General features: G+C 37.2%; 3 protein-coding genes across 3 annotated transcripts; 1 reads left to right on the top strand and 2 right to left on the bottom strand.

The window, feature by feature from the left end:
- The first annotated feature begins 354 nt into the window (after positions 1-354).
- LOC145215067 (FMR1-interacting protein NUFIP1-like) lies at positions 355-3,519 on the top strand. The gene is made up of 8 exons (XM_080083712.1): positions 355-842; positions 1,215-1,290; positions 1,660-1,816; positions 1,993-2,052; positions 2,132-2,244; positions 2,518-2,692; positions 2,773-2,899; positions 2,971-3,519. The coding sequence occupies exons 1-8, from the start codon at positions 528-530 to the stop codon at positions 3,070-3,072; spliced, it is 1,125 nt and encodes a 374-aa protein (XP_079939838.1). The 5' UTR covers positions 355-527; the 3' UTR covers positions 3,073-3,519.
- LOC145215063 (uncharacterized) lies at positions 3,177-15,904 on the bottom strand. Its single transcript, XM_080083707.1, has 25 exons — positions 15,763-15,904; positions 14,926-15,475; positions 14,731-14,854; positions 13,720-13,837; positions 13,509-13,643; positions 12,889-13,100; positions 12,559-12,743; positions 12,077-12,252; positions 11,900-11,995; positions 11,357-11,548; positions 10,565-10,779; positions 10,013-10,184; positions 9,484-9,589; positions 8,989-9,203; positions 8,452-8,653; positions 8,027-8,271; positions 7,564-7,684; positions 7,090-7,259; positions 6,035-6,253; positions 5,508-5,648; positions 4,411-4,997; positions 4,208-4,317; positions 3,994-4,120; positions 3,814-3,922; positions 3,177-3,746 (listed from the first exon to the last, which is right to left on the bottom strand). The coding sequence occupies exons 2-25, from the start codon at positions 15,133-15,135 to the stop codon at positions 3,548-3,550; spliced, it is 4,386 nt and encodes a 1,461-aa protein (XP_079939833.1). The 5' UTR covers positions 15,136-15,475; positions 15,763-15,904; the 3' UTR covers positions 3,177-3,547.
- An 82-nt stretch (positions 15,905-15,986) lies between these two features.
- LOC145215065 (GRIP1-associated protein 1-like) lies at positions 15,987-26,686 on the bottom strand. The gene is made up of 18 exons (XM_080083709.1): positions 26,488-26,686; positions 26,080-26,216; positions 25,888-26,002; positions 25,687-25,828; positions 25,287-25,450; positions 24,785-24,929; positions 24,528-24,726; positions 24,280-24,379; positions 24,005-24,151; positions 23,517-23,747; positions 22,869-23,081; positions 21,267-21,458; positions 20,621-20,794; positions 20,471-20,561; positions 20,058-20,188; positions 19,249-19,465; positions 18,110-18,288; positions 15,987-17,581 (listed from the first exon to the last, which is right to left on the bottom strand). The coding sequence occupies exons 1-18, from the start codon at positions 26,533-26,535 to the stop codon at positions 17,543-17,545; spliced, it is 2,664 nt and encodes an 887-aa protein (XP_079939835.1). The 5' UTR covers positions 26,536-26,686; the 3' UTR covers positions 15,987-17,542.
- Between the last annotated feature and the right edge of the window lie 354 nt (positions 26,687-27,040).

The following is a 27,040-nucleotide window of genomic DNA, read 5'->3' as shown; positions in this document are numbered from 1 at the left end:
TAGCTAGTCGCGACAATAAGTAGCAAGAAAGCAGTAAATTTGATTTAAGTTTATTTACCTCGTGAATACCAGACGAATTTTAGGCAACAGCGATTAGCTTTTTCCTGATTCTCTAGTATAGTAGAATCAACTCAACTCAATGTTCCTCATCCTTTTTACCCTCCCATAAGTTATACAAAATTTCATGTCTTAAGGAACCCAAAAAAAACTTTGTTGTGACTACACTATCCTTCCACTTGTTTACCTTTGAGTGGAAAAACGTCTTTTCAACTTTGTCCAGAGCTATTTTTATTTATGTTTCTATGACTGTGCCGCTTGTCGCTGTCGGTTGTATTGTTTACAGTCAATGCGACATATGCACGTGTTGTTGTTTTGAGCATGTTCTTTTCGAAGTTCTTAGGATTCTTTACAAAGTGTAAGGTTGCGTTGACAGAGTAACTTTCCGGCACTGTTTTCCAGATAAACCTGTAGGTGTTATATGTTTATGAATAAATCAATCATATGAGCGTATTCTGAAATAGGAAAGTATGAATCCAAACTGCTTTACATTTCAAGAGTTGGCTAACAACGCAAGCGCATTTAATCAATTTGCACTTGGTGGACAGCAGTATGAGACCAGTCAAGATAAAAGCTACACCAACGTACATACATCAGCATTGCCAAGAGATGGACACTATTACCAAAAACAAAAGTTTAACAAGAAACGTACGCTTGAGAACTGTTCAGCAGGTTGGGGTGGTAAAAAACAAAAATCTGAAAACTTTATTGACTTTTGTGATGTATGTGACAGAGGTTTTAAAACACAAGAGAAAAAGCAAGAGCACTTTTCACAACATATAAAGGTTTGTTGCATACTTGGTGTAAACATATGCCATTACCAGTCTGCAGAGTGCAGAATGTGGCACGCGCAATTTTTTTTAAACAAAATTTTTTGCACGCCAATTTTTTGGGTTTGCACGCGCAAATTTTGCACCAAAGGCGTTTAATTGGCCTGTATTGACCTCTTGAACTTGCTTTTGCATCTGCTGAAATTTGTCTCGCATGCGAACCTACCGGTCGTGCATGCGCGCACGCGGAACTGCCATGTTCTGCAGACTGGTGCCATTAGGTGTTTTGCATAGACTTTGTTGGTAAACCCTGAATTGTAACTTAAGTTAAATTTATTTTTTTACAAAATGTATTTGTGTGTTTTTACATGTTATTTTTATTTGCAGTGCTCAGAAACTGGTTGTAAATTTGAAGCACATTTTAAAATTGTTGAAATTCACCGTCGCAATTTTCATGGCCCTTGTAAGTATAGTTTTATTACCATGGTGGTGAAACTCCTTGATATTTGGAGGAAATATATTTTGTGCAGATAAAAATCCACACCTAAGAATAGGTTGTTTTGTAAAATAAATTGGAAACTCTTTCAAAATATTTTCTTTGACATTTAAAGAGTCATCTCATAACACGAAAATGTGTTTTTACTTTTACTATTTTTGTCATATTTTTTGCAAGCAAAATAAATTTATTTATTAGCTTATTAGAAACAAAATGCTGCAATGCTATAGAATACCTTTTGTTATATTTTCAATCAAACAAAAGAATCCAATACAATTACTCAACACAACCTTGCTTTTGAACCTATTACAAAAGTTTTATTGTCTGTTCATACAGATGGACCTAAGACAAGTTTGGAAAGCCCAGAAGAAATTAAAAAATGGAGAGAGGAAAGAAGAAAAAAATTTCCCACCAGCGCTCGTATTCAAGAGAAACAAGCCACAGAAATTGAAAGACACAAGTCTGGTGCAATTTTACAGCCCCAATCTTTTAGGTACTAAAAAATTGTTGTGTAAAAAAATATACATTATCAACTAAAATAGGATTATATTATTCAGGAATTGATTTAAAAAATGGCTAAAATTTTAAATAGCAGAATTGCTTTATGCAACATTTTTTACACCTTTTTCAATTTAAGATGTTCTAATTTTTTGCAATTTATTTAACTAGCAAGTTTCGAGGCAAACGATCAAATAGAGGTGGAAGAGGATCCAGGGGAAATAGATTTAGGTAAAAAATTTAATAAAAAATTTAATAAAAATAATCCAAATCTATTTGTGAAAAAATCATTTTTGCTTTCAATCTGTAGAGGAAGAGGAAATTCAAGGAATGTTGAAAACAATAAATATGTGGTTTATGAGCAACAGAAGCCCACAAACAATCCAATGGATTTCTTTGCTGCTAATCAAGATTTACAGAATGGTAGGACATGAACATTCTGTACATACTCATATTTAAATTAAATATAACTGTATTATGTTGAAATTAACTGTTTGTTTTAGTTATTACATTAATTCTTTTTTGCTTTACTGTTTTAATAATCTTATTTCAACAAAGACATTTTTTATTTCAGATGGTTTTATGACATAACAAACACAAACTTTCATAAATGAACTTAAAACTTAAGGTGTTAGCTTGAGGTAAAGGCTTTGGCACTTCAGTTTATCATATAGCTTTTCCTGCCTTTTTCCACAGATGTATTAGATGGTGAAACTCCTGCAGAAGAGGCAATTCCTTCAATAGGGAAAGGCTTGGGTGGTTTAGGAATGTTGATGTCAAATTATGACAGTGAAGATTCTGATGACTCAGAAAAAACGCCAAATGAAGTCACTAAACTAAGTGACACGGAAACAGCAGTTAAAAATATTAAGTAAGTTCAAGTAAGAATAATTAAGCTAGTTGTGATTAAAGGTTAAATGATCTTAACCGTTGTATACCTTTGCCAAACAGTAGCTCAAAAGATGGGGCTAAACCTGCATTGTCTGAAAAACCTGGACAATATAAAAAGGGAAGAAACAAGCAGCAAAGTAGACCAGCATATAAATCACGCTTAGCTAGACCTTCGCTTTTACGAAAGGCAAGTATACAGGATTGGTTTGTCCTACTAAGTATTTTAGTGGTTTGTCTAATTTTGTGATCTGTTTATAGCTTTTGGAACCAGAGATGCGCCGGGAACGCAACGATATTTTGCAATGTGTTCGTTTTATTGTGGAAAACAACTTTTTTGATAAAAGTGATGAACACATCTAGATTTTTTGGATTTTTTTGTGGTGGTGGGTCACTATTTATCTTGCTGCTGATACTAAACCGTTTTCTATTTTTTCCGAACTGCTGACTAAAATTAAATTCCTTCATAAAAATCATATAAAAGTTTATTGCATTGGTGTAACGATAAGCGAATTTGACCACACTCATTAAGTCAAGTTTTGCTGGCCATAATGGAAAGTGATATTTTGCCACATGAATTTAGCGTAAAGTACGCGACAGATCGGCATTTCCGATACTACAAGACTAACTCCAGCGGCCAAAGCAGTGTAAAAGTGCTCCTGTTCTCGCTTAGCGACGCATGAAAATGATTAGCAATGTTTTTTCCAAGTGGGTTTTGGCTGAAAAGCTTACATCATAACTTCTAAAACCGAAGGCTGTATCAATGTGATATATATGCATTTACATAATAAAGGCACTTTTGCACAGTGACTGCAACAATTCAGGCATTGGATCCAAATCAAACAAGTTGAGTAAAATAGAAAACAAAAATAATATTTATCAGCCACAAAGTCGGTCGAATAACTGCGCTAGAACATGTTCGGTCCTCGGGTGTAAAGTGAGGCTTTCCTTTGTTGAAATTCCAATATTTCCATGTGTTCCAGGTAACAAGACAGTGGCCGACTTGTTCATTCGTGCAGTTTTGAAACGCGTGCCACCTGCAAAATAATTACGACTTACAATTTTGGGAAGTTAAATTTAGAAAGATACCAGGAAAACACGTACCGACAAATCACATTGGACTCCTTAGGATGAATGGGAATAGATTGCACTTTATCGTTGCATTCATTGAATGTATTTTGAATTCCTCGGACAAAGCACTTCTGTTTGTACACTACACAATAGAAAATCGGATTACTAGTTTAAAAAGTAATTTCCAGTTAGCTAGAGCTCTGAATTCCTTACGTTCCTCCTTTTCCTTGCATTTTAACTCCAGTTCAGTAAAGTAGCGATCGTATGAAGCGTCGTTGTTCCAAAAGTTATAAAAACTCCACAAGTCATCGCAGGTGGCACCCTGTTTGTCTGCGCACTCCTGTAGCAAATACAATTTAAAACATCAATTATTCAAACACCAAAGCCTGTTATGTAATTACAAGCTCGCACGAAGACTTTAACGCACCTCGAAAGCAGTGTACCGGCATTCGTATTTTTGTCGGGCGGGATGCGTGAGGAATTTTCTTCGCTCGATGGCACAGAAGTCAAAAACTTGCATTGGATCACAAATTCCACCTGTACAAATGGCATTTGTCAAAATTTGCTTCAAATGCGAATACGTAAAACATGATCTATCACACGACAACAAATAATGACACGTGCATTCACCTTTGAAAACCAAATCCTTCGGTGCTTCTGTGGTCGTCTTTTGCAACACGACGATTACAGGGGTAACCGAAGTCGTTGTTCTGGTTATAATGCTACTGGTTTTAACTGGCTGAGAAGTGCTAGGCGAAACACTGGTCGGATTCAAAGTGGTTAAATCTGTAGTTGCTGAAGTAATGTAAGTCGTATCCAATGGCTGTGTTGTTGTTTGAAACGCAGCAGAAGATGCCGTTACTCCAACAGTTGTTGTCGCAAAAGCTGTCATATTTGTTTCTCCATTATTGGGTAGAGTTTGATTTATGAACGCTGTGCCGTTGCTGACAGCCATGACAGTTGTATTTGCAACAACTTCGCCACCCGGGCCGTAATTTCCCCAGTCAATATTGTTGTTATTTTCAAAGAATTCTTCGAGATCTTCTGGATTGATTGGAGCTTCCCCGGGTACAGGAGTGGTGGTTTGAACTGTAGTTGTGGTGGTGGCAGTGTTCGGTTCAGGGGTCGTGGTCAATGGTGGATATAACTCAAGATACTTTAAACCGGCGATGGCAGACTGGAAGCAGGCGTTGTAATCTAACGCCACCTCATTGTGCCTAAAACCATACATTTTGATTATAGAAACATCACAAGACAACTAAAATAACATTAGGCATTTATAAATATACCTAATCAGTCTTAACACTTTTGTAATTGGTAAGCAATAGCAGTGCTGGATTAAGGGTCTGCTGGCCTGTAGGCACATTTTATAAGTGGCCCGAAGATCAGGGTTGCCAACTAAAAAAATAGAATTATCAGTGTTGCCAAATCATTGTCACAAAGATCGTTGTTGCAAAGTGGTCTGGATTTTTGACTGGCCTGTAGGCACGTGCTTACTTTGCCTAATGGTTAATCCGGCACTGAGCATTAGTAGCCTATAGATACCCTGCATATAGACAGGGTTGCCATCGATGCCGCATCGTTGGTGTAGTAGAATAAGAGCTTTGTTAACTGTTTAAATATAGGCGGTGTCGACAATGAAAGAGGTTGAAAACCACAGACCCCGAGATAACATTAAAATAAGGATAAATCTTAGACATAAGACAAACGTGCTAATAATGTATTACTCAAAAGACTTTCGATCATCAGTGTACTGGTCGTTGATATCAGGCCCTCCGACCAATGCTCCATACAACACATGGGGATTCCTGAGTTCACTTGAAAAATGTTCGTATCCACAAACGACATCGTCTGGGCATGAACTTGCTCTGAATGAACAAATACAGAATGTAGTTCAGAAATACCTGGAACAATTCATAATGGTTGATGCCCAGTCAATCGTTTTTGTGGAAATGTTCTTTAGCACGAATGTGGTACAGCTAAATGAACCAGTCAAAATTTTCAGCATGCGACTTTAATGTCAGTGTTTTCATTGTTGTTTATTGAACCCTTGCGTTTCCAAACGATTTTTTTATCTTTGCACAATAGAAGCTGTTATAATTATCACTCTGCACAGAAATTCGCTTTTCGATGATGCCAACATCAACGTTTGTAATGAAAACGTATTCAATGAGTATACAAGCTCTCTTGCTATTATCCTGTTGCATTAATTGGTATAACTTTCTCGAAGTTGGATAATCAGTTTATATCGTACCTGTGATGAGGCCTCGTTGGTGGATTGGGTCCATACCCGACCACGTAACTTCCAAGTCCGCTGTCTCCCAGCATGTAGTGAATTTGTCTTTTTGCAAAATCCCGGTAAGTTTCGGGCTCGATACCCAGGTTCGCTGCTCCCATGCAGATATACGACACACCCGCTGCGTGGCGTAGTGGACCCCATTTGTTAATAAATATTAACCCGCGGGGCGTGTAACTGCAAAATAACCGGGTCTGATCGAGCTGGTAGTTATATTTGTTGTTTCTTGCTTTTTGACAGGAAATAAGAAAATACGCGGGGATTGATTTGTGGCTCACACCGTTATCTCATCAAGTTCCCCAAAGTTATTTGTATTTGTTTAACAAAGTTTAGGAAACACATATAGGTTACAGTGGCGTAGGCAGCCAAAAATTTTGGGAGGGGCCAAATAATTTGTTGTCTAATACAACTTTTTGCTAACGCTCGGCGTGCTTTTACCAGACACGTGACTTGCCAAACTGTGGTTCGACGGGACAGTCAAACGCTTTGTTAATTTATTTCATGTCTGCATAAATCAAAAAAGCATGGATTTCGGCTTACAACTTGGTGACAAAAGTCATTTTGGTAATTTATATTTCTTTGATATAGTTGAGGGACGAAACTACACTAAATTAAAGTTTATCAATGTACAACTTTGAAAATTTGGGAGGGGCCATGGCCCTTTTGGGCCCTCCCTGGCTACGCCACTGATAGGTTATGTATATTGTAATATAAGAGAAAGTTTTTTATGTTATTTTGATATTAAATCTTCACGCTTCAACCAAATGTAAACTGTCAAATTTATTTTGTATTTTCAAGTTTATTTTTCTTCTTTTTTTATGTACCTTTCAGGCTTGTAGGCTGAGCGATATTTTCTTGTCATCATAAAAGTTTTTCGGCTTAACTTAAAAAGATTAGTTTTTAATGTCATAACTTATTACAATTCTTCTGACACGGTCCATAAATGGGTTAAAATTTAGTTAGACGGTTGTCAAAGACCTACCCAAACAAAACGTTTTCACAAAAAAACTTACCGAACAATGTTCTGATCAGGCTGTAATCCATTGCAAAATCGTCTTAGAGCTTTTATGTACATTGGACTCTTTGTGATTTGTGCAAGAAGCAATTGCACTCCAGGAGTTTTTTGATCCCAATTAAAGCCTTCTGCAATGGAATGAGGGGTGGGAATCTGACGGTACTGAGTCTGTAAAAAAATAGATACATCTAATTGGGACACGACATATGCATTTCGCTTTTTAGTGTCCGAAAAACAAATAATTTCCTGCAGTCATAATACATTAATTACCCTGAATCGTCGCAGTTGTTCGCTTTAATTACAAGGAAATTTCATGAATAAGGAAACATTGTCTACGTTAAATGCTACATAGGTCATCTATATTGGCACATTCATTTTTGTGGTCCATTAGTTTTGACAGAAAGTTGGTTATCAAAAACAGAAGTCTGTACTATTTCCGACAAATTTAAAGTTGTTTTTCACAATCATTTACCTGTGCAGTTGACAGATAAGACCTTTCGTTTGTTGCCAAGTAAAGCCAAGTTGAAGCCCAAGCAAGCTCATCTTCAAATCCCGAACGCGACTGATAATACTGTGCTGCATCGCGAATGGATCTAAGTTCAGGCATGTCGTTTAGCAAACATTTTTAGATATTGTTTCTTTGGTGCCAATTGGCTAATGTTGGTCTTTAGCAACGCCGTTGTTGAATATCTTAGTTTAAAAACTGTAAATTTAGCTAAAAAAGATTGTCTGATAAACATCTTGGCACAAACATGTTAAATGCAGTTTGTGGAAAAAATGCTGACGGTTAGGACCTTCAGTCCGCAAGTTAAACTAGCTTTTTTTGTCGACAATATATAACACTAGTTTCTCGTATGCTACAATAGTCTATCGAGTGGAATTAGCACGTCTGTGAACAATGTTTTACAATAGTTACTAATAAACTAGCAAAATACCTGTGATAGCGCTCAGTGTATTTCACAGCAAAATCGTGCAGCTGTCGTGCATGGGTCAGCAGAGTAGACGAATAATTGCTATCCACTGAACGAAAAACAAGAGAAGCAGCGGCCATCGCAGCAGCAGCTTCGCCAACCAGGTCACTGCCAGGTGATCTTGAAGTTAGTTTATATGCTGGACGCTTGACGGATTCCATTTTGTCCGGCGTCGTCCACTTGTTGTGGTCTAACTCCCCATTGCCAACCTTGATTAACAGCAACGTTATGTGTAAATGATTTACATTAAACGTTGGTGTATGTCAGTATTCACAACTTGTTTCAGACATACTTCAATGCATTTTGAACTAGTTATACTGTTTTCAAAGACAATTGTTTTTGTCTCGTCATTTTAAAGTATTTTGATATTTAAGATTTGTGTAACCAACCTGTCCGTAAAACTCGTACGGAGCTACATGACATTTGATGAAGTAGTCTGTGGCCCACTTTACAGCTTTTCTGGCGTTTTCCATTTCCCCAGCATCTTCATAGGCCTTGCCGTATTGCAGGATTCCCCACGCAAGGATTGTTGTAGTGTACGCCATGGGAAAGTTAAATTTCATGTAGTCGCCCGCATCAAAATATCCTCCGCTGGAAAATAAAAATTAAGATTTTGTGAAATAGGCACTAGATTAAACTGCATGTTTATTGTATATTTAAATATAATCTCTCCAACAACAAAAAAAGAAAAATGTTTTCTGTAATTTTTTTTTATAACGAGGTTTATATAACGAGGATTATGCCGTTAAGAAAAAAAATGACACAAACTTATATGATTGCACTAAAACACGATGGTATTAGATCAAACTTTTTGTCAAAAAGTGAATGTTGCAACACTTCTCCTAACACGCTGATTTTTTTATTTCTGTGGAGTCTTCGCCCGTTGGTTTACTCGTTTTTTATCATTTACCGAAAAACGTCTTTACCTTAGGTCTTCTCCATCTATTCCTTTGTCATTTACGAAAGCAGACTTTCTCCATGGAATTCGGTTATCCGGTGGCAGTTCTCCAGCTCGTTGCGCCTCGTAGAAGAGCAAAGATTTGTGAAGAACTTCATTGTAATCATGTTTCACGGCAAAGTTTTGCAAAATTTGCGATTGCAACTCCTCTGGGTTGGGTTCCGAAAACGTCTGTCCAGTAACCTGATGTACACAAGACTTTTAAAGAAACATCATATCCATTTTTTCAGCAGCAATACAATAACAACAGTGCTTTCAGTCAGGTTACCTATGCTTACAAGCTGATGTTGCTGGTTCGACGAAACAATGCGAGAAGGTATGTTATTCTGACATAAGTTCACATTATCTGTGACTGTTTTAGTTTTTCTGTATTGTTCCGTCTTGTAAAATTATTCACACAAACACGATTACAGACATTGTAAGTTAACTGTAACCTGGTGTATCCATTTAAATATTAAACTACCTGAAGTTCTAAGATTCCAGCCGCAAGTGTTTGCAGACCTGCATTGTAATCTATAGCGACGCCATTTTGCTGGTAGTCATCCCGAGAGTCGACATAATTGTCAAACCTAAACCAAAACATTGGGAAAATTACAAACGTTGGCAAACTTAATGCTAATCGTACATATTCAACAGCATACAAGCTTAATGAAAGTATATAAAACATTTACTCTCATCTAAAATGGAAAACAAAAGGAAATAAAATTACAATTGAATCAGTATTTTAGCATGTGATAGGTTTACATATTTTTGGAAAACATAACGACATCCAATCGAATCAAATCAAAACAAAATACAAACACAGCCAACGGACCGTTAATAGCATCACGCCTATCCAACACTGTCATAAGTTGCAACCGATAACAATTAATTTTTTTCTCGGGGTTCGAACCCCTGACACTCCAGATCAGTTTTTTTTATGTCGGTATGTGGGTCAGTCGCCCCAAGCCAATCGGCCAAGTCCCTGCCCATAACAATTAAATAAAACTTACTTATCAGGTCCACCGACCATTGCACCAACAAGTGGTTGTGGATTTACTCGATCAACTTCCTTATCAGCAAATGTACACGGAGCAGGTTGATCAGGACATGAACTTCCACGGTGGTGTGGATGTTGAGGGGAATTTTCACCGAAACCGACTACAAAACTTCGACCTCCATCGCCTGAGGGAAGCAATCGATTGTGTCATTTAAGAATCATTGTGAAAAGATAAGTTTTTTGCAAAGGCAGCCTACAGCCAGTCAAATTGCAAGGTACAAAACCACCTGTAGTGCAAAAGAGTAACTGACTTTGTTTTTCAGTTCCGTTTCGCGTTTGTCAAAAACTTAGTATTGTTGCAAGATTGTAATTCTGACACCACAATTGTTCTCTGTCATCAAGTTACTGACTTAATTGCAAGTTGCGCTATTTTATCACTGCAATGACTTATCAATGTAACCATTTATTCAGCCGTAAAGTATAATAAAACAGGAGAATTAAGCATTAAAGGTTTGCAACTGGTAGAAACGCTATATTTTTTGTAACACAATTATCATTAGCTCACCTAAAATATACGACAGTTGGCTATGAGCCAGACGTCGAAACGGAGCTGAACGCAATCCCAGTTTTGCCACCATGAGACAAATAACTCCTATGTTGGCAGCGTGTCGGTTGGGACCCCATTCACTTATATAGAGCAAGCCGTTTGGTGTGTATTCCCCTCCAGCCGCAGGTAACTTGGCATCACAGAAGTCCGATACCTGGTATTTGTACTTATTTCTGAAAAAGGGCAATATTAATTGAGGATGGTAAAAGTATTTTTGCTTGTCAATTTCTGCTGGAATTTACTGTTGAAAAGACCCGACTTATAGTGTCACACACGGAGATTAAGTTTGACAGCTGATGGACTTGGTTTGTGACTTTTATCCCGTTTCCATGGCCGCTGGTCCGATCGGACTTTTCCGCTATTTCAGTCCGATCGGACGCCATAAGGAATGACTCAGCAATTTTTTCAGCGTTTTCGCGGACCTCCTCGCGAGGAGGTCCGATGGGACTTTTACAAGTCCGATCGGACCAACGGCCATGGAAACGGGATATTAGATACATTATAATCATTTGTTTGCAACAATATGTCTGACAAAGCGAGAAAATATGTGACTTGACGAGTCAGTTTTTATTTTCGTGTTCTCAGCAGTTTCTAAAATAAAACATTGTTCCCTATAACGCTTTCATAAAGATACAATTCTGTACAGACAAACTGGACTTCTTTTTCCAAGCTGCTATTTGGAAGTCCAACAAATTTGTAGTGGGCAAGTTAAATTTTATGTGTTTTAACATAGGAAAAGTTAATTCTTACTCGTCGGTTAATTCTGCCAACAGAACAAGGGCTCCAATTCGCTTATCATCCCAATTGAACGTGGTTATTGCGTCCTTGTTCGGATTTTTGTCCAGTCGATTTTTTGCAATGTTCAGGTAAACATCTTCGCCAGTTGCTTTGTACAGCCAGAGTGCGCCCCAACCTAATTCATCCCAAAATCCACTCCAAGACCTGTAACAGAGAAAAACTTAGGTAAACCTTACGTCCAACAAAAACGTTTAATGTCAAGCAAATTGAAAATAGTTTACTGTTTAGTTGTCTATAAATCCAGGTTAGGTTTTAGAATGTGATAAAAGTCAGCTGTTTAACTTTGGACGCGAAACGATTACTTGAGTTTTGAACTCCGTAGTACTATAAAGATACAAGTAATTTTTTGGGTGATTGAAAAAATCGCTAAACAATCGGAAAAAATGGTTGGATTAATTTGGAACATGATCACAAAAAATCATACTCCAAAGTCATTAGCGCCATTGAACGCAGTTTGCAGGTGTATTTCGAAAACACACTGGGAGCCAAACTTACTTGAATGATTGCGTTGCCTCTGTTATTGATTCATGATAACTGCCTCTGTATTTGTCTGCGAATTGGAAAAGTTCTTTCGCGTGCTTGATCAACAACCTAAAACATGACAGAAAAGTGTTACCCTGCTGCATTAACATCTCAAAAATAGTTGTAGCAATTAGACCCGGTGGTACTTACCGGTGGTAAGTAATGTTCGAGCTTTTAAACACCATAGCAGTTGCTGCAAGAGCGGCTGCCGTTTCAGCTGCCAGATCAGATCCTGGGTGAAATCTTGTAATTTTGAACGAAGGTCGGGCTTTCTTGATATCCTCTGCCCTTCCCCAATATTCACCATCTATTTTTGGTGTTGAGATCTAAATTAATAAATAAGCGTTCAACAAGTTTGCATCGTATAAGTCCTAAATCAGCATGGCATTAGCAGGTTTTCAGATTGTTTATAAATTGCAAATGTTGGACTTTACACACTATACATACGTTCAAGTTTAATCTAACTATCTGAAGCACTATCCTTCATGTCACCTTGAGCAATTTAAATACACAAAAAGATGGCTGACATTAAGCATCAGTATGTCAGTGCGAATTTGCATGAGCAATTGAATTAATTTGTAGTTATCACTCTAAAACATGGATATTTGTATGGTAAACAACTTTATACATACCTGGCCGTAGAATTCAAATTTGGAAACATGACACTTGATAAAATAATCCGTTGCCCACTTAAGAGCATTCATAGCATGCGGGATTTGGTATGATGCAAGGTAAGCATTTCGAAACTCTAGCAATCCCCAGGCCATCATGGTAGTGGAAAAGGCCATTGGAAAGCCGTATTTCACATAACCTCCATCTGATACAAGTTTGGTTTGTCATAAATAATGTTTATGCAAATCGTAGACAAGTATTGTTCAACTAAAACTAAATTATAGAGAAATTTCTGATTTATTTGAACATGCTTTCATTAAACTCCTGATAAAAAGTATCTTTTTGCTCACCTATATAATATCCTCCACTTAAGTCCTGACCGACATCGAATCCGTCTCTCAAGGCCGAGTGCGATCTCCACGGAATCCTGTTGTTCGGTGGAAGAAAACCGGATCGTTGTGATTCAAAAAACAACAATGACTTGGTGATGACGTCACGCAGATTATAGCGCAAATTCATCTCTTCTAAGTTGGGTGGTTCCACCGTTGTAGATTGTGTTGTGCTGGGTAATAATATTGTAAGTTTTGTTTTACATCTGTACGTCTTAACCGGTCGCTAGGGGTCTCTTACTAACACAAAGTTTAACAAAAAACAAACAAGCCAATAAATTTGAGTCAATATGACGTTTTGGCACTTTTTATGTCCTTGTCACATGATAAAATTTGAAGCTACGAAGGCTTGCAGAACTCAAAACAGATTCAAAGAAACGGGACGACATAATTAAAGTTACTTCACCATTACGCCCCTTTTGCAAAACTAATATTTAATATATTAACCAATTTTAGTTATGGCTACATTCGGATTTATAACAGATCATTTTAAGGAAGGTATGTTTCATTGTTTCATTTTTTTCCTGTGAATATGCTACTACTCAGCAACCAAATAGTACAAACATGTAAAAAGTTTTTACCTTGCTTTTCTCGTTGTTCTTGCAACTGTAATGGGTGCAGATGTAGTTGTAAGAAGATCCCACCATGGTCCGCGTCTTGCCGTCGTTGTGGTAACAAGAGGTGTTGCTTCGGTTGTGGCGACGGTCGTAGTCGAGCTGAAACAAAGCCGATTGTGTATTAAAGAATACAACTATTTGCATGTTTTGCCAGTCTACCGCATTTAACACTTACCTGGGCCTGGGTGGCTCCGTGACACCGTTTATAGCCCGGTTAAGAGCGACTCGTACATTTTCACCTTCGTATGCAAGTGGGATCATTAACACTTCTGCCTTCGGAAGTTTTGGAGTTCCTGCATACAAAGCGTGTATCAGTGCCTATCCTGTTTAACTATTTGTCTGCAACTTTGTAGCTGAATACAAATAACCGGACAACACGGCCTGCATTTTCCTAACACTCGAAGAATAGCGCCTGATTCTTGATAACGAGCAGTTAAAAAGTAACTTTATTTCGCAATAAAGTAGGATTACAGCAGAAATTGTAAACAATGCTTATCGCATGAATTGTAAATCGTAATTTATATGTAGCATAAATGAAGAATAATTTAGATGGATTTTAGCGTTGCAAGTTGCAGTTAGAACTGTCGTTTGATTCTCAAAGACGGAAGGCCCAGCTTTAAGAAACTGTAGTGGTTGTCATGCAAAAGCATTAGATGTAACATTATGAACTTATAAAATTACCCAAAGTCATTCAAACGTATAGCGTATTTTTGTGTGTCCTAAATTTCATGTTTTTGCGCATTTTGTGTCACTACACTCAATTTTCCAAGAATAATGGTTAGGGAGGAATTGAGAAGGAATGTAAATTAATTTGTGATATGTTCTGCAGTTTTTTGTTTTGTTCTGAACCTATTTTATAGTTGTTTTCTTTCTATCATAAGAATTTACTGGGCCACAGAATTTTTGTGCAATAAAAGTGGGCCACGAAAGAAAAAAGGTTGAGAACCACTGCTCTAGACACTCTGTGCGTTGGAGTCTACACTTCACACTCTACGCACTGGAGTGAACTCTACTCTACTCTCCGACTCTACGCACTGGAGTCAGAACGGGAACACACTGGACAGTGGGAACACACTGGCCTCACTACAGTCGCGACGGTCCATGCGCAACAAAACTAACGGCCGACCCCCACAAAACACTGACTTGATTTCACATGACAACTGTTCTTTACAAACACAACACTTACTGCCTCGACTTTGAAAACTTCGTTTTCTAGAAGCTGGAGGATCCAGTAACTTGTTGTATGTGTGATACAGGAATACGTACTTCGTTTTGTCTGGATAAACTCCGATTTTTCTAGTCTCATCAATCTGTCATTAACAACCAAGCAAGTAAGTCTCTATTACACATACATTATTCTTTTATGAATTTGTACACTTACCACGTATTTATCGACTGGTATATCGAAGGTTACGTAAAGCATCCATCCATAACTGTATTTCTGTGTCAAAGGAAACGTGATTTCGGCTCTAAATTCGCCTGGCCATTCGTTTTTGATCTCAAACGTAGCTGGGACTGTCTGGCCGCTGGACAGCTTGAAACTACACAAAATTAATACGCAAGCAACAGCAAAATTCGGGCTATGCATCATAGTTACTTAAATTTACGTCTGGTACATGTCGATAAAGTCTTATGTCAGCGTGCTACGAGCGAATTCGGCCCGATGTACGTCAGTATGTCCTGGGGCGATCCGAAAAAGTTAGATGATTTTAAATGTGTAAAAGTCACTACGATTGTGGCCATAAGTCTCGTGTCTGCGCTTGCTACGTCCGTAATACGAGTAGAAATAATTGTCAGGCCGGTCGAGCAGGTTTGTTGGAGCGATGGCCGCTGAAAAATATAAGGCACTGACCGTGTTGTCGTCATTCGCCCGGCGTTGTTTTGTCGCTGAGACTTCGATGCAAATTGGAATACTAAAGTCACCGTCGTTCCTAGAAATGCAAATTTTCATTTTAGGCTTATATTATTTGCATTAAGCGGGAAAAAATATCTCATGATATGCGACCTACATCTAAATACAAGATGAAAAAGATATCAATCCACCTTAAAAGCAGAAAACAAGTCGTATAAGTACAATATATTTGTAACAAAATTACACATTTTTAAACTACTGTGCGAACATAGTATCTGGGTAGTCGGTCTTGACAAAATACTGCAAGCATTTATTAACAGACGGCGTGCTAAAAAATATTTAAGCACCCATTTAATATGTTCTTACCATTTCAAACGTTTTTGTCGACAAATGAGCCACAAAGTTACGATTTCTCACTAAACGAAAACAAGTCTGGAACATCTGAAAGAACGCTATATTCTTTTCTTGATAATGATACACGTAATTCCAAAAGTAGATGTCCTTTTGAGGTGGGTTCGAAACAGTAGGCTAGTATTTCTTGAGAAAAAAGATATATTCTAACACCACTTTGTCATACATTTGCAGTTCAGTTGGCAACATACATTTTCACTGTAATGGTGATAGAGTAGAATGCAGCAAACACGACAATTCGGTGATTAACAATGGTTACTATTTGCGAATAAAACCTGACGCAAGATGTGAGAATATCCCATTCATCAACAAGTGTCACCAAGCTTAAAGGGTTCGGTGTTTTTGAAATAAACGCCAATATGCAAACCGAAAAGCAAAGAAAGCATGGTACATACAGATAGTGACGCAAATATAACGTTAAGCCTATTTTGCATTGAAGGCTGGATTACAAGAAAAAAATTCAAGCACCGTAAAAACAGATTTTTTGGTACAAGGTTTTTCACCAGAAAAAAGGTTTCCGAATAACTGCCCTTCGTACCAGCTTAGATATCATCAAAGCTTCTGCAGGTAGTTATAGAAAAATGGTGTTTTGGCGACAAATATTATTCAATGTTCTTGAAGAAATAAAGAGAATGTTTTAAAAACGTCGGTAGTAAATAATGTCACTGTTATTTTTGTGTGCAAATTATATTGATTAGCATTATATCATATAAATTAAATTATGCTTCTAAAACTGCAGTACAAATGTACCACTTTACTAAGGTGTACATTGTTCTTATTGCCAAGTTTGTACAAGGAAACAAATAGGATTACTACACATGCAACACCGTATGTGTGTAAAATGATTCAAAGGCTCATAGTATATGAGCGGGTATTGCACACAGTGGAGGGAAAACACATCATACCGTACCACGCGGAATCAGAAACAATATAACGGGACGTAAAACGATCCCAGCATAAAATTGTTATAAATATCATGTAACTGATGTCAAATTAAACTTGCACGTTTGTAAAAAAAAACGGACACTAATTAGGCTTAGGGTAATTTCTCTAAAATGACGTGCAATCAAAGAAATTTGCTTATATTGCTTGCTTTTGCCGGGGAAACGCAGAACAATAGTCCAGTACAGAAGTATTAAACAATGGACGCCTCCCAATGGAAAAACTTTTTTGGATGCTTTTAAACAGTTTTTCAGCCACTGTGCCCCAGAACATTAGTGCGCCAAAAGTAATGTCCAAATGTGTTTCTAAAAATGTTTTTACAGAGTGCACAGAGTAACCGGACCAGTGTATTACAGCACATGACAAATTACTATTTCTTGCAGTCCACGAACGAACAAAAAGTAATGAGATTTAGGAAACTATATATTCTACGTACTAAACAGACAGTCGTTCACTTCATGACAGTGGTCTAGAAACGATTAAAAACAGTTGACACTGATTACGTATTATCTTAACACCACCGCTATATTGCTAAAATTTTAGAAAACAGAAATTTTCAACCAAAGATCGGATTCAACGTTTTATTTTCATCCAACACAATTGTGTCTGGGAAGGAACTTAAGATTTTGCAGTAATCTGGCGACTCAGAATGGACTGGAGCAGATTTACGCATGTTTAGGACTGAATCTTCACTTGAAGCAAGTTGAGGCATCATAACATTGCACACACGAGTTTAACCTTTTTGCAACAGGGCTAGCTTCGTATTGTTGTGATTTAATCACCATTGAGACGCTCATTTCTTTGCCAGTTGCATCGATAAATTTGCGAGGTCCTGTATATAAAGTTGAAAAATAAAACAATTTTCTGTACACTTTAAGGTACATTACCGATCGTAGTTAAAACTTGTATTGGATAATTAATAAATTGTTTTTGTTTGGTTTGAAACTGTCGGTTTACATAGTCAGTTTAAGAGACATATTGTTAACGTTACCAAAGACAGAGGAAAATATTATTTAACAAACCTATCGTTCAACCGATGCGGTAATAAATACTCGTTGTTTTACATAACCTAATTTTCGGTGAAGTTTAGCCCACCACAACGCGAGGGCTTCTTCAGAGCGAAGAAGTAAAATAGTTGCGCAAAAACGATATAACAAAAAAACACCGGGATATGAAAAATTGATAATATAAGATCGAAGGCAAGGCAGGAATCTAAAGGGCGCAAAGAGTGGCAGTGCGTAACTTATTGCCCAATGGTTGTTGCTGATATCGGCAAAATTTCACGGTCAACAAAACCAACAACCATCGGACAATAAGTTATAACTGTTACTAATTTCACAATTACATTGAACACACCAACCTCTTTCAGTGCCATGTTTTTGGTCATTTCTTCTTCCAACATTCTCGTTAGTTTTCTGTTCAGTTCACGAATATTGGCGACATCTGCGTCATCCTGCCCAGTGATGACGCTTCGGACCCGGTTTCTTATGGAGCGTGACGAGCCAAGCTCCTCGTTTGACGCCTTCACTTTGTGGACATCTGTAATTTTGAATGATATAAATCAGGGATCGGCAACCTTTTTTGCACCGCGGACCGTTTTTGAAAGTGAAATTTTATCGCGGACCGGTCTTGAAAAAACTACAAATATTTAGCAATAAAAACACCTAAATTAGTTTATCATTCCCGGGATACATGGGCAAAATGTTTTAAACCGTTCCACAGGAAATGTTATACGGCCCGGTAACGAACTCCTCGCGGACCGGTACCGGCGGTTGCCGACCACTGATATAAATAACCTGTAATATGTGATAAATAATTTAGGGATGCGCCGAGTCGGGTCAGAATCCGAGTACTCGGTACCCAGCATCGCTGTTTTTGATGCTCGGTGCTCGGCCGAGCATTTGCACAAACTGACCCGAGCGTTAAACTTGCATATTCATGCCCTGCTAACACACGTAACTAGTGTTCGAAAGGGTGTCTATGAACAAAAACGAATCATTTTTCAAATGTATTAGATGGTGGAAAAACGCGTACTTCTGAGGCCTGTACAGCTTAATACACCGCTGGTGACGTAAGAGACCTTTAGAGCTAAACCGTAGAAAGGGGATTTTTTGTGACGTCATAATGCACCGAGCGTGCTCGGCCGAGCACCGAGCATTAACTTGAGATGCTCGGTGCTCGACCAAACAGAACATTTGCAATTTTGGCACATCCCTAATAAATATACTGATCCCGTATGATCAATGACCACCTGTCGTTAAAAGTACCAAAAACCGCACAAAATGCGTGTTTTTACTAATCAGAAAAATAATGTTTTTTAAAAATTAAAAGATAAACTTCCTTTACAATGTAAGCTTTTGCTTCAATAAAAGTTTAAGCAAAATTAATAAAATTTGGAATTTGGACTTAAACATGTTTTTTCTCCAATTTTTATCTAAGTTTTTTTGTTAACCAATTCTTCTAAATAACGTTAATAAAAATATCATTATAAACACCCACCCGTTCTGGTGTGTTGGACGTACTGCTGAATAAGTTTCGTTTTCTCCATCAACTCATCAGCCATGGCACCGGCACTTTCCTCCAGGTGGCGCACTTGCTCCTCAAGCTGCCATTTGTCTTGTTGCAACACAGTGACGCGTGACAAAAGGTCGCGACTTTCGGCTTTACTCACATTCACGCTGGTAACCGGTGTCGATGACAAACTACTTGTACCCGCCTGTAACAAAACCCCTTTCAATATTTGTTGTGCATATATGGGATATGTTGTTTCCCTTGTAAAAGAATGCAACTGTACGGACGCAATCAACAAGCGGTAATAGCAACGTATGCAACAACAGAAGATAATCACACAATGGGTGGACGGGGGCTCAATTGTCAGCTGTACCAGGAAAGCTTTAGCCCAGACGCAAAACGATGGTTTTCTCAATCATGAAAGGCAAACATCGACAAAGTTGCGAAGGTGTGCATGTTTTCCTTAGCCTGATGGGTATTGCAAAATTTACTCCTAATATATTTACTTGTTTGCATCACTGCACACTTTAATTAGGCGCCATGTCGATTAACTGTAGACGAATTGTTTGCGTCAGTATTTTTTTGGATACGATACAGACATATAATTTTGTCACTTTTGAATCTACTTCTTGCTGATGTGCAATGCGCATTTGTTGAACTTGAGGGCATTTACAAATAAAAAAGGTATTGAAAGTATTGAAAACTTCTAGGGTGCATATTAAGGCTACAGTGTTTTGAAAATATGTACACAAAACATAACACACTAGAAGTATTGGTCCGTTAAAAATTGTTCTTACCTGCGATTGGGAGTCACTCTGTTTACTGGACGACATGAAATCGCGAAAACTAAATGAAGAAACCGAACTTCCATCTCCTCCTGTTGCTGATGTGTCATGTCCGTCAACAACTTGCAACAGTTCATCGACGTCTTTTAAAACAATTTATTCCAAGTGTGAAAAAAAATTTTTTTTACGTCTATACTTTCTGTAGTGATTTGTTGACCAAAAATGCATGAGCTATTGTCGTAAGACACATGTTACGTAACGATCAATCTACTTTCACGTTTTTATTCTTTCAACTGAAATGTCAACAATGTATGGCGTTCGCCACACCGAACCTCCCAAATGCTGATGGTCGATACCAAGAACTAGCGCAACCGGTTTAACAAAAGTTATAAGTTTCAACAGCAAATATGTTTAGCTTTACATACTTGACTGGTTGGATGAAATTTCTTGTAACTTTTCCTGAAGTTTTTCGTTTCGCTTTTTCTCGATTGCAAGTTGTCGCTTTAAATCTTTAAGCTGTTATGTAATTGGGAAGTTATTCTAATGCCACTCGACAAAAACTTATGCAAACTTACAGCAGTGTGGCCCTTCTTTTCTACTAGCTTCTGTTTGCTTTTTTCGTCCTGAATATCTTGTTTTAATCGATCTTTTACTTCCTCACGCTTTTGAATTTCTTCATTAGCTTCAGCCAGTCGTCTTTCAACTTCGGCAATTTCTTCGTCTTTTTGTGACAATCGATCTTTCAAACCCTAAATAAACGGCAATAAAAACTATATAGAGTGTTTATTTGCCAGTTGAAAATATTGCAGAACATATATTTCCGATCTTTACGTTTGTCATCCCACAAATATATGCCAAAACTTATCCTAATCATTTTAAACATTAAGTTGTCTTTTTACAAAAACAGTTCATGTGGTTAATGCTATGAAGCACACACATGTGTATGTGTCTAACTGTATATATTTGTTTTCTTAATATTTGTATCCCTTTTTTTCTGACCATTTATGAAACATATAATTGTTTCTGTAAACAAACCCGTTTAATTGCAAATTGTTAAGTCGCATTAAAACTAATGAAGCACCGAAGTTTTGGTCGGTTGAACATGGTGTTTGGTCGTTGTTTTGGTTTCGACCCGAACCTTTCGAGGCAGGTCCGTAGCATCGCTAATTATAACGGCCGATCTTATAAGTTGAAGCTATAAGTACTGAACTGGTGTTATACCTCAAATTCCTTTGCATGTAGCGATTTAAGGTCTTGTATTTTCTGTAGATGTGCTGCTTGCTTTTCTTCTGCGACCTTTTCAGCATCTTTCAACGCCCGTTCAAACCAACCCCGAGAATTTTCCACCGATGAAATATTCGATTGCAAATCACGGAGTTGTTGTTGGATGGAATCGATTTCTCTTGTTTTTGTCTGCAACAACCGCAGACGCATATTTAATAGAAGTAACTGTATGAGCTTGACTTGTTCTACTGATTTAGACTTGTATGATACTGATGAAATTAGCAAACGCCCAAAATACCGCCAAAAACGAGATTTTAATGGCTTTATGACATAGAAAACAATAATTCAAAATTGTAGGCAATTTTTAAGTTACTAAAAATATTTCATGCCACGGCAGTTTTTAGACAAACAGATCATTAGTAATAGTGAACCTGTCAATAAGTACAGCCTTTGATGTGACTAAATGTCAAAATTAAGGCCTTGACGCTTCTCAAGTGGAAGAAATCAATGTCATACTTCCCGTTTTCATATACATCATATTATTTTCTTTCATCACTATTTAATAAACGCGCTTAGCATATAAAAAATGACAAAAAATATGTGAATCAAAAAGTGTACCACCCCTGAGCTAAGCAATCTAATCATTGATCTGCTGCTTCCCGGTACCAGGTGGCATAAAGATGAAACGACCATTAAATGTTAGTTATTAGCTAATTTACCCTATTAGCAGCCACAGTTTACCTAAAAAGTTGTTCTATGGAAAGACCCCGAAGCAGAAGAAAACAACTAAAACGAAATGTTTAAAATAAATGAATAAATGTCAAACGCCAAGACTCACACACTTGGTCATTTCCTGCACAATTAATAACTGTCGCTCAGTCAGTCGCCCGCGTTTTTTTGTTTGTGTCAAGTTTAGCCCGTCGTCCCGTTCTATGTTTCTCCGGGACCGCCCCTTGTTACAGTGTTAACAAGTCTTAAAAAAACGTTTTTTTTTACAGTAGATCAATAAGGTAAGTTTTGAAATGAAACTGTGAAATCAAACCCATTAATAGCATTGGTTTTTCTTATTAGTCACAGTGTTACTACGCTAAATTTTCATAAACAGCCCAAAGCATTGTTAAATTAGCACCCCCAAAAGTGACCCAACAAAGTGAACCTAAAACTAGTTATCGGAAAACGGTTGCTATCCGAGAACGCCCTCTAGACAAAATTTACGAACAGCGCGGTTGGAGGCTTTCATAAGAACGGATATGGAAAGGTTTCATGTTGATACACCAATATCGCCGTTCAATGCAAGTGCGCTCAATAGCTACCACACAATGGTCCTGCTTCGGTAAATCAAATACCAACATCCCAAACGGATAATTAAATGGAAGGATTTTGAAATTTGATATTTTTTTTTCTCAGGCGCACTATTGGTTAGGCAGTAGCTATTTATCATATTCATATTACCTCATTGAGTGCTGCAAAATCACTACTTTACAACTTTTAAACCATAATCCCTAATAGTACTGCACTGCACCATGTAGTGTGGAAAGTTTCTTTCACCAAAAACGGCAAATCTAAACTAACTATTTTTTATATTTCATGCAAATTTACCCGATCTTGATGATTCATTCTGATCAGTTCCTGTTCCTGACGTTTGCAAGTTTCCTCTAAAACTTTTTCTTTCTCCGCGTAGGTTTCCGTCGTCCGCTGGGTGGCGCTGTCGAACTCGGCTTGCATTGCGACGATTCGCTCCGTGAACTTAGCGTTGTGCTCCTGGGATTCAATCGCCTGTTTGTCCATCACCTTCTTACGCTTTTCCGCAAGCTAAAAAATTAATCGATTTTGAATTTTATGCCAGCACATAAATTGCCTTACATAAAGTTTGTTTGGGTCTGATGTGTAAAATAAAAAAGTTAGAGATTTATGTTTAGTTGCTATATTGCTTCCCAGCAAACCATTAAAAATAAAAAATACGTCCCGCCCAGCGCACATCACCATCAAAATATACGCAAATGAATACGCAAATTCACGGCGGGAGCAAGCACAAAGGCAGGAAGTAAATGCAAAACACGGGTTCAAAATCCGCAAAACACAAAGTAAACAACCAAATGCATGGTGTAAATACCGCAATCCAACAGGCTTGCCATGTATTTTACACGAAACGACTAATTAAACATACCCAACATGGTTCAAGTTTTGCCCATTCATACCATTAGTTAGTTACCAACAGGTAATTTCCAAGCCTTCAAAATTGTGTACCTCTTTTGCTTCCTGCAGCTCATGACGTAGCTTCTCGTTGTCGTGTTCCACTTGATCGACCCGCTGCAGCAGAGCACCACTCGCCCGCGCGTTCTCTTCAAACTTGGTCACCGCGTCGTCGCGTTCTGTGGCCGCTTTCTCCAGTCGAGCGTTAAGAGAAGCGATTTGTGATTCGAATTTGCTGGTTTGTGATGTTTGCTCGAAGCGCAGTTGCTCTTGCGAGGATAGGCTCTATATGTGAGGAAAAGGTTGTTAAGTTATATATTCACCCAACACGTTTTACACTTGCTTGTATTTAACATCACGAAATTCTATTTGCCCAAGGCATACTTTTATCTCATAAAACATTTTGGTTTAGTCTTTTATTTCCACCACATACTATTGTTACCGAGCATAATATAAATCAAAATAACAGCTTCTGAAACGCCAAAACATCATCACTCACTCATGCAAACTTATGTTAATTAGTTGTGTGTAGGTTACATTACCTGTTGGGCTTCTTCCAGGCACTGCTGTAGTTGATCTTTTTCGTGAGCTAACATCTTCTTTTCTTCTTCAAGTGAGTCAACTTGTTTCTGAAAAACTGCCATACTTGCTTGTTGCTGTTCCAGTAAATTGTGTGAAGTTTGCAATGCCTGTAAAATACATATGTTAAGGAGCTTCAGCACACCACCTTGGTTGCCAGGAAATAACAGGCAATTAGAACAAGCAACTTAATCAATGGCATACAGCATTATATACAATTTAATAAAAACGATCATACATTGCCAAGTGAAGTGATTTCCTTGGAAAGTTTTTCTTTTTCAGCTTGCAACTGGATTGAACTTGAATCACGAAGTGCAGTGATTTCACTTGCTTTGTTTCTACACAAAAGCAAATGTGTTTAAAATTTTACAGACAGGTCAAAATAATTTAAGGTTACCATCAAATTTTTGTAAATTGCTATGACATTCAAGTTTTCAAGTTCTTTCAAGTAAAGTTTTTAATTAAGTTAAGATTGTATTGTCTTACTGGCATTCTTTAAATAGATTTTCCTTCTCATCTTGCAGATGAATGTACGAGGCCTGTTTCCGGTCAAGTTTTTCCCGGTAGCTTTCAATTTCAGTGTTAAGTGCTTTACATTCTGTCAGACGTCGATTAGTTTCCTCATCCAGTGCGATTTGCAAAAGATTTTTTTCTTCTCGTTCGGTTTCATATTGCACATTGATATCTGTTTAAATATAAACAAATTACAAATTTGTTTACGTGTACAAAGTAACTTTATTTACCTTGTAGTTGCTGTAATTGTTGTTTTAATCTTTGGCACTGTGCTTCAGCATGCAATAGTCTGTCGTCAGCCACAATTGACTGAAAGGAGTTTTCTGAATGATTTGTTGTTGAGGTTTCATCAGCTGTGGATGACTCACCATCAACCTGTCACATATATGACAATACATCATTTTGCAACATATATACAACATGCAGCTACTTATTAGGTATAATACCTGCAGACTCAGAGATGTTTCAAAACTCAGTTTAAATACTCGTATTGGTATTAGGAAAAAGGCTGAAATAGGTATATGAATGTTTCTTTCAACAAAGTCATGATTATTATTGTAACTGGATGGACCTAAAGTTTTTTTTACGCCAATTCAGAATCAAATTGCCACCAGTATGTAATTTAAGAGTACAATTTCCCTAGCTGTATAACGAATGCACTGCAACTGTAAAAATTACCCCAACATTTAAAAACAAATATAGTAACAAAGTATACTAGAAACTTGGTCCTACCTCGTCATTTACAGACAAAGGATCTTTCCAATCAGATCCATTGGACAAGTTTGAGGTGGAATTTTCTACAGTGTCCAAGGAATCAGTTGAGGCATGTTTTACTTTAATTTGCTTCATGGATTCATTCATTTGATCCAGTTCTTCTTTGTGTTTTAGCTGCAAAGCTATCAAAACCAATACACATTATTTCTGGGATCAGTGTAGATCAGATGCAACGTAATAAGTATTAACATTTATATTCCCTAAGCTGCTTTTAATATTCACGATGCTAAAACAAGTTTAATGCTGTTTTAAAAACCCCCACATATTTCCCTCTTTACCTAAATACATCACACTGAAACCAAATTACATATTTGATCATTGCAAAGTCAGATGACTGCAAAGCAAATTTTAAACCTACATTCCAAACTGGTTTTCAGCACAGTGTTTTGGGCTTGCAATCTTCTTAATTCTGACTCAGTATTACCATCAACCTCTGTGGAATTGGTTTGCGACTTTAAGAGTGAATTTTCTTTTTCAAGTTTTTGGACATCCTCTGATAACTGCAACAAAAATAAAAAATGAGTCTGCTTTATTAAGTTGTAATTTAAAACACACTTACTCTTGTTAGTTCTTGCATTAAAGTTTGAGATTGCAAGTTAAATTCTTGTTCAGTTTGCTGAAGAAGTGCTTCATATTCCTGACTCTGTTTGCTTTTGTTCATTATCGAAAGTGCTCTGTAATATACAATAGGTAAAGTTGCATAACGAATGGGTGCTTTTAAAATGTACAACAACAGAAAACAAGTTCAAACCTTTTCAATTTCATTTGTTTGTTTAGTTCTTTGTCAAGGCGTATTTCATTGTCAGTTGTTGCTTTTAATTTCACAGTAAGTTTTTTGTTTTCATCTCGAAGTTGGTAAGCCTCTGTCCTCAGTTCAATAATTTGAAGCTAATATAATATACAAGACAAAAAATAATAAACATTGTTTCAACATGAGTAATAAAATGAAGCTAGCTTGTGCTTTTCAATAAGTTACAGGGCAAACATTTGCATTTGAATAGGTGATTAATTTACAACCGCCAAACTTTATTATTGGAAAATTAAAACACCTCAAATTGATACACTTTTGCTCAAACATGCATTTACCAGTAAGGAGCAGTACTGTACATCACAGAACAACAAGAGAAGCAAAACTGATTTTTTAATGAAATAAACATACCTGAATTCTGTGAAATTCCTCCTCGGAAATGGTTTGCAAACCAGCCATGATGAACCAAGATTTTATTCAACCGCTGATTCTGATGACCAACTGCACCTTTAGTGTGTTTTTCAGTCTTTGATTTAAACAAAAAAAATCATGCCATTTTACAATAAACTAAATTTCACTGCCGTAAGCAAATAATGAATATTCAGTGTTTCAATTCTCAGCAAGTACATTTTACAAACAGATGCTGTTCTAGTCTCTGAACTGGACATATTCAGCAACAGCTCCAAATCCAATAAAAGTGTTTATTTTAATGACATTTCTTTAAAATGAAAACACGACATACGTTTTAGCTAAACATTTTGCTCTAAAATATTTTGTAGCCGTTCAAAAGAAACTACCTGTCGGCAACATGCAAGACAGTAAAACAATTTACAACACTCTTACTTGAATCAAACGTAGTATTTTGTTGACTTCCAGTTCCCAGCTGATTATTATCGTCGTATAAATAAGATCTCTACGTATATTTTACTTCCAGACATGACTGTCTTTTAGGTAAGTTTTTTTT

Source organism: Phallusia mammillata, chromosome 2 (genome assembly GCF_965637545.1).
Source record: "Phallusia mammillata chromosome 2, kaPhaMamm4.hap1.1, whole genome shotgun sequence".
Classification (NCBI taxonomy): Eukaryota; Metazoa; Chordata; class Ascidiacea; order Phlebobranchia; family Ascidiidae; genus Phallusia; species Phallusia mammillata.
The sequence above is the reverse complement of the archived record's forward strand: the minus strand, read 5'-3'. Positions and strand labels throughout refer to the sequence as shown.

Excerpts from the sequence above, each read along its gene's own strand:
- LOC145215067 (XM_080083712.1), top strand. The coding sequence starts at position 528 with ATGAATCCAAACTGCTTTACATTTCAAGAGTTGGCTAACAACGCAAGC. Across the intron at positions 2,053-2,131 it reads TCCAGGGGAAATAGATTTAG|AGGAAGAGGAAATTCAAGGA; the intron begins GTAAAAAATTTA and ends TTCAATCTGTAG. Across the intron at positions 2,900-2,970 it reads GACCTTCGCTTTTACGAAAG|CTTTTGGAACCAGAGATGCG; the intron begins GCAAGTATACAG and ends ATCTGTTTATAG.
- LOC145215063 (XM_080083707.1), bottom strand. The coding sequence starts at position 15,135 with ATGATGCATAGCCCGAATTTTGCTGTTGCTTGCGTATTAATTTTGTGT. Across the intron at positions 13,838-14,730 it reads AAGTTTTCAAAGTCGAGGCA|GAACTCCAAAACTTCCGAAG; the intron begins GTAAGTGTTGTG and ends CTTTGTATGCAG. Across the intron at positions 4,318-4,410 it reads GAAGGATTTGGTTTTCAAAG|GTGGAATTTGTGATCCAATG; the intron begins GTGAATGCACGT and ends CCATTTGTACAG.
- LOC145215065 (XM_080083709.1), bottom strand. The coding sequence starts at position 26,535 with ATGGCTGGTTTGCAAACCATTTCCGAGGAGGAATTTCACAGAATTCAG. Across the intron at positions 24,380-24,527 it reads AATCTATTTAAAGAATGCCA|AAACAAAGCAAGTGAAATCA; the intron begins GTAAGACAATAC and ends GCTTTTGTGTAG. Across the intron at positions 18,289-19,248 it reads CGTCCAACACACCAGAACGG|ATGTCCACAAAGTGAAGGCG; the intron begins GTGGGTGTTTAT and ends TCAAAATTACAG.